This window comes from Crotalus tigris, unplaced genomic scaffold (assembly GCF_016545835.1).
Source record: "Crotalus tigris isolate CLP2741 ecotype Arizona unplaced genomic scaffold, ASM1654583v1 scf7180000024451.546054, whole genome shotgun sequence".
NCBI classification, from domain to species: domain Eukaryota; kingdom Metazoa; phylum Chordata; class Lepidosauria; order Squamata; family Viperidae; genus Crotalus; species Crotalus tigris.
Genome location: NW_024100620.1, coordinates 264,573 through 278,147, shown reverse-complemented (window position 1 = coordinate 278,147; position 13,575 = coordinate 264,573). Strand labels below are relative to the sequence as shown.

At 43.7% G+C, this 13,575-nt stretch overlaps 1 protein-coding gene across 1 annotated transcript; it reads right to left on the bottom strand.

Moving 5' to 3' along the window:
• Positions 1–4,171: 4,171 nt before the first annotated feature.
• ATOH1 (atonal bHLH transcription factor 1) lies at positions 4,172–7,759 on the bottom strand. The gene has a single exon (XM_039332171.1). It carries the CDS (start codon positions 7,452–7,454, stop codon positions 6,396–6,398), a length of 1,059 nt encoding a protein of 352 aa, XP_039188105.1. The 5' UTR covers positions 7,455–7,759; the 3' UTR covers positions 4,172–6,395.
• Positions 7,760–13,575: the final 5,816 nt, after the last annotated feature.

Here is a 13,575-nt window from a genome sequence, read left to right as displayed (position 1 = left end):
CAGGTGCCAGCAGGAAGAAAAGGGGCCTGCCGTCTGCGTTCACACGAGGCCTTACGGAAATCGGACGCGCCTAGGCGTGGGGGGGGGGGATGCTGGGTGAACTCAGTGAACCGGACATCGCGGCAACGACTGGGATCGTCCTACTTTCTCAGTACTGGAGAATCACTAACCCCGGGCACCAGGGTTAGTGTTTACACCGATTGGAAGCCTAACAAAAGGGATGTAGAGAGAGCCGGTTCCAATCCCACTCAAGCAAGCAATAGAACCCATTCTCGTAGTAGGGGGTGTTGTGAAGAAGAGAGAAAAAGTGTCCTTTGAATTCAGAAATGGCAAGAGAGATTAAATCTTATCAGTCATCGTGTTTATTATGATAATGGGATTTCTCTTTGGAACACTGGCTCCCCATTAGGATTTAACAGGCTTGATTATAAAATTGAAAATTGATTAAACTGGAATAGCCCCAGGACTGCCGACTTCAACACACATTAAAGATATACTAGCCATGTTAACCCACCTCACCTCAAGCCAGCAAATATTAAAGCACCTTGGGTGTATCTACTGCCCTTGTACATGGAACCACTTGGTTGAATTGAATGGCTATAAAAGTTGAATAATAGATGAATGGTAAGCAGGCATGCAGGTACACAGACAGACAGCTGTCTTGGGAATCTCTTCCATTTCTGAGTATCAGATTGGTGTAAAATGCACAGGAGGCAGGAAATACTGCAGGCAGAGCCTAATCACCATCCTGCTGGGTCTGTTCTCACAAACAGCCATCCCTGAGCAACCATGCTTAGCTTCAAAGAAAAGATGGCAATCTTTATAAAGAGATATGAAGTGCAGGTATTCCAGTTGGCACAGGTCTCTATTAGGCAAAGACAAGCAGCACTTGGAATGAAGCCTATGGCAGTCCAACTCTAACCATATCATCTCAGAAGAATTAGTGGAGCATCTATATGTGGTGCTTATGAAATTAAGCAGAGGTCCAAGTGTTCTGTGAATGAGAGCACCTTCAAGAGCAACCTGTTCATTTAGATTATTTTGCAATACAGCTTAATCTTGCTTTTGCCTGGAAGAAAGTTCCCTTACTAGGAATTATAATATGTAGGGCGGCATCAGACTGGTCAATGGCCTTGAATGAATCACTATAAATTGTAAGGTTTAGATTGGCTTCTCAGATGGTGCCCTATTTGTTTCATAAAGGCATGATAGATCTGCTGAATTGAAACAACAAAGGAGGTGGCTCTCAATTTGGTGTCCCTCTGTGTTGACAGGTCCTGAGGCCAGCTCTAGTGACAATAATGTATTGTGAATAAAAGAGACTGTCTTCCATTATCTTGCTGTATTTCTCTTCCAGCACAACTCAAGTTTGCTAGCTTTCCTTCTTCAGTAGGACTCATACTGGTAAAATACAATTTAAAAAAGAAAATATTATCCACACAGGGCTATGATGCACATTTGCCCAGAAGTAAATCTATTGGATTCACTTCATTTTATTTCTATTAAATATGCATGGGATCACAGGCTGCTTGGCATTAAAGATAATGAGGTTCAGTGTTAAGACTTCTTTGCTGTTGTTGCCTTTTATGGTAAGTAGTAGTTATTCCTAATGGAATATAACCTTGCTTGGTCAAGCTAATGCTTTGCTTGACTTAATTGGTTGACTAAAATGACAATCACTCCTTTTTTCTTAGTGCTTAACTGTAAGAAGACAGTGATCAGTAAAACTTTGTTTCTCCTCCTCCTTCTCCTCCTCCTCCTCCTTTCCCTTTTCCTCTTCCTCTTGGAATGCTTCTGACCTAAACCCCCTTCATATAGAATAAGCCTTGTCTTGAGAGAGACACATTGAGTCTTTCCATAATTTATTATAGGAAGAAATTTGGTTTCAGGCTCTGAGTCTTAAATAACTAATCTATTACTTATGATAAAATAAAAGATCCTTGATCTTCTTTCAGATGCAGTTAAGGGTGGATGAAGGAGATGGCATTTATAGCATTTCTTGTTTCCTGGAGAAATAAATGCCATTATATTGAAGCAGGCATGTTTTCTAGTTTCTCAGATACAGGTAGTTCTGGACTTACAACCACAACTGAGCCCAAACTTTCTGTTGCTGAGACAGTTAAGTGAGTTTTGCTTCATTTTATGACCTTTTCTGCCACAGTTGTTAAGTGAATGCAGTTGTTAAGTTATAACATGGTCGTTAAGTGAATCTGGCTTTCCCATTGCTCATTTGCTTGTCAGAAGGTAGCAAAAGGTGATCACATGATCCTGGGACAGTGCAGCTATCACAAATATGAGTCAACTGCCAAGTGTCTGAATTTTGATCACATGATCATGGGGATCCTGCAACAGCTGTAAATGTGAAAAAAGTCCCTTTTTTCAGTGCTGTTGTAACTTCGAAAGTCACTAAATGAATTGTTGTAAGTCAAGGACTACCTGTAATTTGATTTTTTTTTTTTTTTTAGATTTGTTTGGAATACTCTTCTGAAGCCAGAGTTGTTCTTACAAAGTTATTGCTCAATCAGTTGATTTTCAGTTAGACAAAATTCTTTTAAAAGAACAGCCAGAGATCTTGCTTCAGCCAGAGACTTTTCAGTAAGGGGGTTCCAAGACAGGATCTCCTATAAATGTAAAATCATACAATCAAAGCATGGTGCTTGGAGATGGTGGAACATGTTTCCTGTTCTCTGGCAGGAGAACCAGTGAAATCAGCATCATTAAAATTATGGATTGCAAAACCCTGCTTGACAGCATAATCACCATGACTAGATTCACTCAACATGCCATATCTATGCCTTATCACAAGAGTTTTTCAACCCTGGAAACTTTTAAGGTGTGTGGACTTCAAATATCAGGATTCCATGCTTGGCTAAGAGATTCTGTGAGTTGAAGTTCACACTTCACAAAGTTGCTAAAGTTGTTAAGGAATACTGGCTTAGCAGGAGATTTAGACCCAACCTCTCTGCTTGGGTGAAGTGCTTCATGGTGGAAGTTCTTTCCTATTCCTATTTCTAACTTAGTTGTCCCATGCTGCAACATGGAGGATGGGCTGGGGTGACAAAGGAGAATCAGAAGCCATTCCAGGGCTCATCCAGTGTCAGGCAGCTGTGTCATAGAACTTGTCAAATTCAGTAGCATTGGTTGGATGAAAGGGATTGAGACGTTCCTAAGCACATCAGAAAATATATTTAATTTTAAAATGTTCCTGACACAAGACTTTTGGCTTGTTCTATAATAATAATAGTAGTAGTAAAGTTGGAAGGGACCTTGGAGGTCATCTAGTCCAACCCCCTGCTCAGGCAGGAAACCCTATACCATTTTGGACAAATGGCTGTCCAGTGTCTTCTTAAAAACTTCCAGTATTGGAGCATTCACCGCTTCTGGAGGCAGGTTGTTCCACTGATTAATTGTTCTAACTCTCAAGAAGTTTCTCCTTAGTTCTAGGTTGCTTCTCTCCTTGATTAGTTTCCACCCGTTCTTCTTGTTCTGCTTTCAGGCGCTTTGGAAAATAGCTTGATTCCCTCTTCTTTGTGGCAGCCCCTGAGATATTGGAATACTGCTATCATGTCCCCCCTTGTCCTTCTCTTCGTTAAAGTAGACATACTCAATTCCACCAACCTGGAAACTCTACTGGATGATAGTATTTCTCTTCATGCAAGGAATGGATGTGGAAATGTCTTTGTGTGTACCTATATCAAATACTTTTTTTAATGTGGCAAATTGCAGAGACTATCCCTATTCTTGTAATAGCATTGTTCCTGATGTAGTAGTAGTAATTATTATTAAACTGTAAGAAGTTACAAGGGATGTGAATTCTGTATCTCTTATTCACATAGCTATTAGTATCCCATTGAACATACTGTTGGATTTACAAGGAAGCAAGGCTGCAATCTGAAACAAATTTAATGAGCACAACACCACATATTCCAGAGTTAAAATATGCACAGGATACTCAGATCTCAGTTTCCTCATATTAGCCTTTGCCAATCTGGTGCCCTGCAGATTCATTGGAAATTTATGATGTGTGGGTCTCTCTCTGTGTGTGTGTTATCCTATCCAGATAAAGAAACACCACAAGACAAATCATATTGGAATTTTGTTTTTCTTTTTAATTTGATCTCTCTTTCTCTCTCTTTCAAAAAAAAAAGTTACAAAATCGGCTTTTGCTAATGTAGTTTTTTGCAAATAATAACAATAACAATAATAGTACAGAAAGAGGGGGAGGGGAGGAAGAAAAGGACTTGCATGACCTTCAGAAATCAAGAAATGTCAAGGATTTAAAGCTTAACAAAAAACATGAACAAACAGGCGTAGAAAATGGACACAACAAATGAAGCCTGATTATTCTCACTCTAGCGCCTACTTGCTGTTTGGTGGGTTTGCAAATGAGATTAATAAGGATCGTTATAAACATGGATGTGCTCAATATTGGTATAATCCAATTGGCAGTGAATTCATCGTTTTCTCTTGGGAGCCGAGCTCCCTTTCAATCTCCACTCCAGGCAGATTCTGAAGGGTCTACCCCACCTACGAGCCAATATTCAGCTCCGAAGAAAGTTATATAAATAACTCCCCCTTTCTCTCTATTTACTTCATTAACGGAGCAAAGGACTAAACATGCATTACACAAAAACAGAGCAATTAGGCTCCACCCGCTTGTAATATTTCCAGTCTGAATTTGGACTGTGACTCCTCCCTCCGCTTCCTTCCCACCCCCCAAGGAAAGCGTTTCTTCCTTTCATTGACAGATATCTTTCGACTCTGTGGAAGGGTGGGGAGTGAAGAGCTGATCAAAGAAGGAAGGCAACTATCTCAGACTATCTCAACTATCTCAGAAGGAGTTGTCCCTGCCAAAGGGATTCCAGCCTGACCCACATTGAGTCTAAAGTCTAAAAAAGAAAAGTGGAAGGACCAAGTCCCAGTGAGGCATCTTTTTGGATGAACAGATGAATAATAAGCAGAGCTTGGAGGTCAGAGAGTTCTCCTCGAGAGTAAGAGAAGTAAGAAAAACAGAGCAAGCCCCATGGTGATAGACTGAGGAGGCAGGATCCAACCCATAGAAGTTAATATGGCCATATGAAAACTGTCAGCCAACCACATCACCCAGTCAACTTGCAACCCTTCTTAATCTAATATTATCTGCTCAGACTAGTCTACAGGGCTGATCAGGATGGCCACCATGACAGCTTCCAAGTGGTGAAATGCTAGGAAGAAAATGCAGTGGAATCCCTCACATGAGAGTTTTCCTCAAGGTCCCATGCCCTTACAGTACTGCAACTATAACTTGGATGGGGATCTTTTTAGCTTTTATTTTTGAACAACTGTGCTTACTTGGAGTGGATTTTAAAATGGCTTAAGCCCAAAGATCATGAATAGATCCTAAATGTGTTGGTATGGAATTCTCCAACAGAAAATTGGGAGATATCATGATTCTAAGACTTCACTGAGAGAAAAATATTTGCAGCACTAGTTGGCTAAAAAAATTGTATGTATGTACTGGGAGCAGGAAAATCTGAGTTCTGGACCTGCCTTAGGCTTAGAAGTCGATTAGTGACTTTGGGCTAGTTTCTTTCTCTTCCTTCTGGGAAGCAGTCAGTGGCAAAATGCTTCTAGACAACTATGGGGACCTGTCTCCAAGAGACACTCTCTCTATTTCTGTCTCCCCCTACCCCCTCCTTCCCTCTCCAAGATCGTCATTCAAATGGTTTCACACAATCTGTGAAACTATGTTTGTTAAAACACCAAATAATTCATAACTGGCTTGAGACACGTGGCATACTAAATCGTGTTGTGCAGACCTAGTATGTGTTGTCTTCAATCGGTTGAAGAATTACTCTTAAGAGGAAGTCCATTGTTTGGGGACTTACTTTCCAGAACGTCTGGCCATAGCTACCAACTCTTTTTTTTAAACAGTTCTTAATTTTGACTGGATCTCCGGAGCCTCCATTCCCAAATCCGTTGCACTGTCTTTGATAGGTAAACGAATTGATTCTAGCATGGAAGTTCATACAGATTTAGCAGTAAAACAAAACAGAATAATAGGAGATGGTTTTCGATTCAAAGTCTAAAAATCTAGCAAATCCCTTAAAAGCAAAGATGCTCCCAATGATCTCGGACAAATCTTTACATGCTTACTTCTAGACAAGAGAAACTGCGTCGGAGCGACCGGAGTCTCGCCCAGCAATTTCCCCAAGCTCTTTCGTTCGCAGGCTCTCCCTTTTTAAAAGCTGATGGGGCTGATCTACCTTTGGCCATGATCTTGCTGCCCTCTAAACGCCAGACACTCTTCTGACAACCCGTCTACCCAGCATCCCCGTTCCCCTTCGGGTCCAGCTAAGCGTAGATCAGGAGAGCAGCCGAAACCGCCTCTTGGTCCCGTGCAACGGCGCCCGCGCCTAGCTGGCCTCATCCGAGTCACTGTAATGCGATCGAGGCGAGAATTCGCCGTCGCTGCGGTGGGCTGGCGGCGAGGTTTTCCTTCGCTCTTGTGGCTGCTGGCCAGCCGGCTGGAGAAGCTGGCCCGGCGAGGGGGCTTTTTGCCCCAGAATGGCGCCGTCCGTGAAGGAGGGGAAATGCAGCGGCTCTGGCTGCACCTCGTAGCCCCCTCCTGGCCCCGCAGATTCTAAGGAAAAACGCGTCCTGCCGTGGCCCGCCACCTGGGCCCGGGGCTGCAGCGCGCCCCCTCCTGGAGGGGTGCAAGGCGCGCGCTCGTAGGTCTGGGCGGCGGGCGGCAGAGAAGGGCCCTTGCCGCAGGGGGCGCTCTCGGGGGGCAGCGGGCTGTGCAGGAGCTCGGCTAAGGCGCTGATGTAGATCTGCGCCATCTGCAGTGTCTCGTACTTGGAGAGTTTCTTGTCGTTGTTAAAGGAAGGGATGACGTTGCGCAGCTGGTCGAAAGCGTGGTTCAGCCCGTGCATCCGGCGCCGCTCGCGAGCGTTGGCCGCCAGCCGCCTCTGCCGCTGCACGCCGTTCCCCTGGGAGCCCTGGCGGAGAAGAGGGCTGCCTCCGACGGCGGAGCAGGGCGAGCGGAGCCGCGGCGGGGGCGCTAACGGCGCCTTGCAAGGGCCGCTCCGGTGGGGACGGGGATGCTGCGACTGCTGAAGCGCGCACAGCTGCTTCCCGGAGGAACTGTTCGAACTCCGTCGGCTCCCGCGCTCGGCGGCGCCGGCCCTCAGGAACTCCTCCTCCTCTTCTTCCTCCTCCTCCTCTTCCTCTTCCTCTTCAGCCTCCTCTTCATCTCCCTCAGGTGTACCCGAAAGCAGATACCTGGGGGATGAGGAGAGGCGGCCCGGGCAGCAAATACCCAACCAGGGGGAGGGGAAGGCGCCACCTCGACTTGCCGCCGCCGCTTCTTCTCCCAAGAGGAGGTTGCCTTCCAGCTGTTGCTGTGGCGGGCCCAAATCCCTGCCGCTGCCGGCCCAGTCACTGTGCGCACTAGGCGCGCGCAGGTGGTTCATCGCGACCGGAGGCGAGCGTGGCGGCGACCAGAGGCGCAAGAAGTGCCGCTGCAGCCCCGCTCCTGACACTTTCTTTCCCGCGCGCCCTTTCGCGACCCCGTCTCCTCCTCCTCCTTCTCCTTCTTGCTGGGCCGCTAAGAGCCGTTTCTTCCCCGGCGGGCGCTTTTACAAAGTCGGAAATCTCCCAGGACATATAAGTGTCTACCTACAGGCACACTGCCCGCACACTACCAGGCGTCTCCGGTTGCGAAGGGCGCTGCGCCCCTTTAAAAAGCGGCACGCGCCAGGGTCCCCCACCCTTGCTACCTCCTCCTCCTTCGCCCCACGCACACCTCCTCGGCGCCCCACCCTCCGTCTCCCACCCACCTCGCGCCAGTCGCGTGTCGACTCAGCCATTGGAGCCCGCGGGCCTCGGCGCGTGCTGGCAGCCAATGGGCAAAGCAGTCAAGCTTGGGTGTTTGGGCTTTCGTTCCTTTCCCTTTTCCTTCCCCCCCCCCTCCCCGCCTTTGGCCCACATCGGGATTGGGGGCGGGAAAGCAAAGGAGGGAGGAAGGCAGGGAAGAAAGAGAGAAGAGCCAAGTTGACACAAAAGATGTAAAGTTCTCCCTCAGAAAGAATTGCTCCGCTATTAAGTTAGGAAGGCCGTTTTCGAGCAGGCTTGGCGACTCGAGTCACTTACGTGTGTGAATGTGCATGGGAGGGTTGTCGGATGGGGGAGGGGGGGCAGCTGGTTTCCTACACTTGCAGGAGTTCGTGAGGTAAAAAAATAAGCCGGGCGGTGATCAAGGAGAAGGACGTGTGAAGGCGCGTGTCTAGAAACGCCACAACGCGCGCGCGTAAATCTCCAGCAACAGGATTTGGCCTCAGGGCGCCGAGTGGTGATAATCGCTTTCTAATAGCTCTGAACTAGGCGGGCCTCAAAAGCCGCCTTTCTCCGCTGCTTCCGAACAGAAGAATACAGACGGCGAGCCTGAGGCGTTTGCGCGTCGCTCCCGCGCGCTCCGTGAGGCAGCTTGGCCACCACCAGCCCAAACCCCTCGTCAGACTTTCTTTGGTTTTTGCTTTTGTAGAAAAGGCGGGATGGGGGTGGAGGAGTGGGTCAATGCATGCTGAGCACCAAATGCTTTGGGGTCACTGCTATCGAGGCGTATGGAAAAACTAGTCCCCGCTCAAGCCACGCTAAAGAAAAGCGCGAAAGGCAGCGGCTGGAACCAGGTTGGATGTGACCAGCACGCTCCCCTCTCGCTCTCTGAACGGAGCAGCATTTGCTACGGAGCTCGCCCCCAAAGGACCCCCGATTTGTTCGGCTGCCGCAGCTACCGTGGGCGATCGGAGAAAGTGCAGAAACGCATCCCGGGGCTACTATCAGGGACGAAACGTACTGAAACGAATCAAAAACTGAATCTCGAAGCCGAAGTCCAGGGCAGGGCTCTGCAGTTCAGGGGAACACACAGCCGATCTCCCCGATTTCTCGGACCTTTTCCTTCATCCCAATGAACGGCCCACAAAACGACCAGTTTAAAACCGAGAGCTCTTGAGGTCCAGAAAGTTCATTGGAGCAAACTTTGGATGGAAACCCCAAAAGGGGTTCTGGGATTCCAGAAGCCATTGATCCTTCTGTCCCTCTTAAACGCTCCTTGCAGGTGACTGGAGGTACAGTGAGCAAACTAAACCTTACTTCTGGGCAGACATAGAGTGGTTAGCACACCACGCCTTTATTCTTTTTAAAATAAAAGTCTGACTAGAGCTGCTTAGACAAATACAGTCATCGCTGGTTATTTTATTAGTTTTTATTATAATATATTGCACTTTTCTACAAGCCTGTGATAGTTCTGCCTAGGGAAGCATCCCCCGATCCAATATAATTTCTTACTTGGCTGGATGACTGAATATTATAGAAAGAAAGGGGCACGGGGATCACATAGGCTACCATTTTTGTATGCAATTATCTGTATGCAAGCAGCACTGTCCTCAACATGCAGAAGTCAGTTGTCTAGTCTCTACTTGATATCCATTAAATGTTCCTCAAAAGTTAACAGACTGAACACTTTTCATTCGGAGGCACAATTTTATGTACACTTACCTGGAAAAGAGTCCATCTGAATGCTGTGAGAGATCATTCTGAAAGCATCAGCATAAGGTTAGGCTGTTACTATGCAACACCACTAGCTTGCTGGAGTGTTGGCTTCTGCTGCCAGAATTAATAATCTTATTAGACTGATCAAGCTTGTTCTTCTATTTGCTTCCTAATTGCCTGTTGCTACCTATATACATACTTATGTTCAAACGTTTAGCTTTGTTGAATGTCTGCAACATACAACTTCCCTCTTACTCATCCCTATTGGACTCAAATGTCTGGTTGCAGTCTAATTTCTTGATAATAAATTAAAATGTTAGAATTATTATTACTGTTATTATTATTATTACTATTATATTAATGTGTGGCCCATCTCATGTTTGAGGTAAGCATTAATGAGTAGGTATCACTTGACTCTCCTTGTCTAGGCTGGCAAGATAAATAGGATCTGGCACGATTAGCATTTGATTGCAATTCCCAGGTAACACTTGGAGGCTAGACAAAATTATTCTAAAAGATGGCACAGGTTGACCCTTGACAGTTTTATTGTTGACAAGAAATCTATATGGATATGCTCTTGAAGTCGTTTTCTGAGCATGACTACAAATAATATTTTTAAGACTTGGACATTGTTTTGGAAAGTTGTGAGATATGAAATTTTAGGAGTATATATAAGCACATGGCCAATCACAAAATTAAGTTTTCTCTTGAGAGTATTCTATAGGTTTCCCCCCCCCGCCAGATTTTATTTATTTATTTATGAGACTTATATACCGCTTTAAGTGCAAGCACTCTCTAAGCAGTGTACACCAGTAAGCAATGTATATATATATTTACATTGCCCCCAAAAATCTGGGTCCTCATTTTACCTACCCCGGAAGGATGAAAGGCTGAGTCAACCTTGAGCCGGTGAGATTTGAACCGCTGACCTGCTGAACACAGTCAGCTAAAGTGGCCTGCAGTACTGCACTGTTCTCTGTATTCTCAGGCTTACTTTAGTCTTAGTATTAGGCCGGAGCCATACTTTTCTTAGAAAAAAGGTGAAGAATTGTTAAGCCAGAAGAAAAAGGGAACAGAAGGATAGGTGATAATGATTCCACTTGTAGCATAAAGGAGAAAAAGGGTGGCGATCAGAGAGTGTGCAGGAGGGAAGAGGGAAGGTGATGTGGTGCCCATGCGTAGGAACTTCAGAAAGACCTGTAGATTGGGGTAGAAGAGACACAGGAAAAAATAGGGAGAAAGAGAAGGATATTTCAGTGAGAGCATTCTGTTTCAGAAACAGAAAAAAAAGCAGTAGATAATGCAAGCCTGTAACAATGCAGTGTGATGACCACAATCCACAAGTTCTCCATTACAGCTGGGGCAGGCAACTTGTGGTCCTAGGAACTACCTTGTCTCTTGATGACAATGAAAGTTGATGTTGTTTCCTGCCATTCTGAGACCAAGATCCTATGAAAACAATAAGATAGCTCCTAAAATAACTCTAATAAAGAAAAGTGTCACCAGTTTTGTAATGGGATTAATCAGATATGCATGGCAAATTTCATCTCACTTGACCAAGCAGCGTGAAATCCTTGACTGATTCTAATCTAATCTCTTTCTGTAACAACCCCTATCATTTATATCTTTTTGACAAGGATACAGAAAGTTCTTCATGAACATGTATTTTATCTGAATTTGGTAACTCATGCTTTAGTGATTCAAAGTCAGGGTAAATAATGGATTAAAAAAACAATACTATATTACCCAAATACTCATATAACTTCACATTGGGTAAGCAATAGTGGGTTTTTTTCTTCAAAATAAGCTATGAACATATTTTTACTAATGTCTAAAGAAAATATAAAACATTTGTTTCATTTTCATTTCATTTATAAGTAAAATAAAAGTGGAAATACTGAATCTTACTTCACAACTTAAAAATACCGTGGGAGAGGGAAAAAGTCATGGTATCTCTTAATTTGATGAAAATTAACTTGTTTTTTATTGAGAAATCCAATTTATTTCAACAAGAATAAATAGTAATAGTAATATAAAATGAGTGTTTTGAGGCCTGTATAGGCCAATGTAGAACTATTGTACCATTTTCACTAAACTGGGAGGGGGAGATAGGATGAAAAAGAATCTCTAACTCATATAGATTAATTTTTCCATTCTTCATACTTCATTCAAACTCTTTATTAGGAATATACTGTATGTATCATTTACCACTATGCATATGTGCCAGACGTCAAAGTCAACGTCAGTAGGTGACTCTTGAAGAGTTGGATTTAATTCTGTTCTCCCAGAATAAGACAAATGTTAGTGCTGAAGAACTCCTGGGGTTGGCTAAGTTCATTTGGTATTCAAAAATGTCTCTCCCTTTTTCCTTTTACCAGTTCTCATTGTATGTTCAAGCCTACTTGAGTTTCTTTTCTCTTTTGTTAGACTTGACTCTTTTGATGTTATTCGGACTATGCCCTGCTGCAGAGACAACTTCACAGGAATCGGAAATATAAGCATACAACTCAGGAAAAGGCATTGAAAGCCTCAAGATATACTTTAAAAAAAAATCTGAGTGAATGAACTATCATCAAGGGAGTCAGAAGCATAAAAATGTTCTATTTCTCATTTATGTATCTTGATCATTCTAAGTATAGTTATTCGGAGATCTCTTCTGCTGAAATTTAATGGATTTTTCTAAGCTAAAATATGTGAAAAATAAAAGTGAGAATTAGTCAAAACTTTCAGAGAGTTGATTCTGGAAGAACACAAAATGATTTAGTAAACCCAAATCAAATAACTCATACAATTGTTAAAACCATATATTCTGTAGGATAACTTTATAATTGAGTTTTACAATTCAAATAACATTATTCAATTTATTATTAAATTTTAGTTTGGATTTATAATTTAAAGAACATATTGTGATGAACACATACTGAAATGCAAGATCTTATTTAAAGAAGTAATAAGTAACAATTTTAGCTCTGCCATTTTTGGAATTCTGAGCCTAAGAATGTTGCCTAACATTCATACCTCCCCCAAATCATTTCAGAATTAAAATTATATTGTTTTTGGAGATTCACAGAGGTTTGTCTTGTAAGGAGCCCCCTCTGGCTTTTGTTGGTCACTACACAACATATTCTAGACAGAAGGTCTATATAAGGGCTGGAGACGGTGAGGTTGAAAATATGGCCCCCAGAACTATTCTGTTCATACTGACGTTGGGCTCCTCGGCCCAATAGTAGAGGGATAGTATCACAATCACACAAAATATACCACCTTATATTGCACTGGTGAGATCACACTTGCAATACTATGTCCAGTTCTAGTCACAGTACAAAAAAGGTGCTGAGACCCTAGAAAGAGTGCACAGAAAAGCAATAAAGATTAGGGGACTGGAGGTTAAAGCATACCCTAGTCTAATGAAGAGAAGGACTAGGGGTGACATGATAGCTATCTTCAAATATTTGAGAGGCTATTACAAAGGAGAGGAGGGTCAATCTATTCTCCAATGCACCTGAGGGCAAGACAAGAAGTAAGGGATGGAAGAGTATCAAAGAGAGAACTGGCCTAGAATTAAGGGGAAATCCTATCAATGAAAACAATTAATTAGTAGAATGGCTTGTCTCCAGAAGTTGTGGTTGCTCCATCACTGGAGGTTTTTAATCTTCTTAAAAAGTGATTGGACAGACATGTCCAGAATGTTATAGGGTTTCCTGCTTGAGCAGGGGGTTGGATTAGAAGAACTCCAAGGTCCCTTCCAGTTCTGCTATTCTGTATTCTGCTTTCTCTTTTCTTCATTATATTTTACTCTCCTTACTTTAAAATTCCTTCATTGGGCTGAGGGAAGAGGTTCCAGAAAGAAGAAATAATAACTATGCAACTCCAGAGTCTAGCTATATTAAGAGGTTCACCTAAGTGGTGTCAGCCTTTCATAATGATCTTTTATTGGGGAATCCTTGGAAGAAGAGGGTGTAACTGGGATGTTTTATATTATCTCTCCTTCCAGTTTGTAATACATTGGCCACAATTTCTCTCTTGTCTACAGGAACATCAAGG

Excerpts from the sequence above, each read along its gene's own strand:
- ATOH1 (XM_039332171.1), bottom strand. The coding sequence starts at position 7,454 with ATGAACCACCTGCGCGCGCCTAGTGCGCACAGTGACTGGGCCGGCAGC.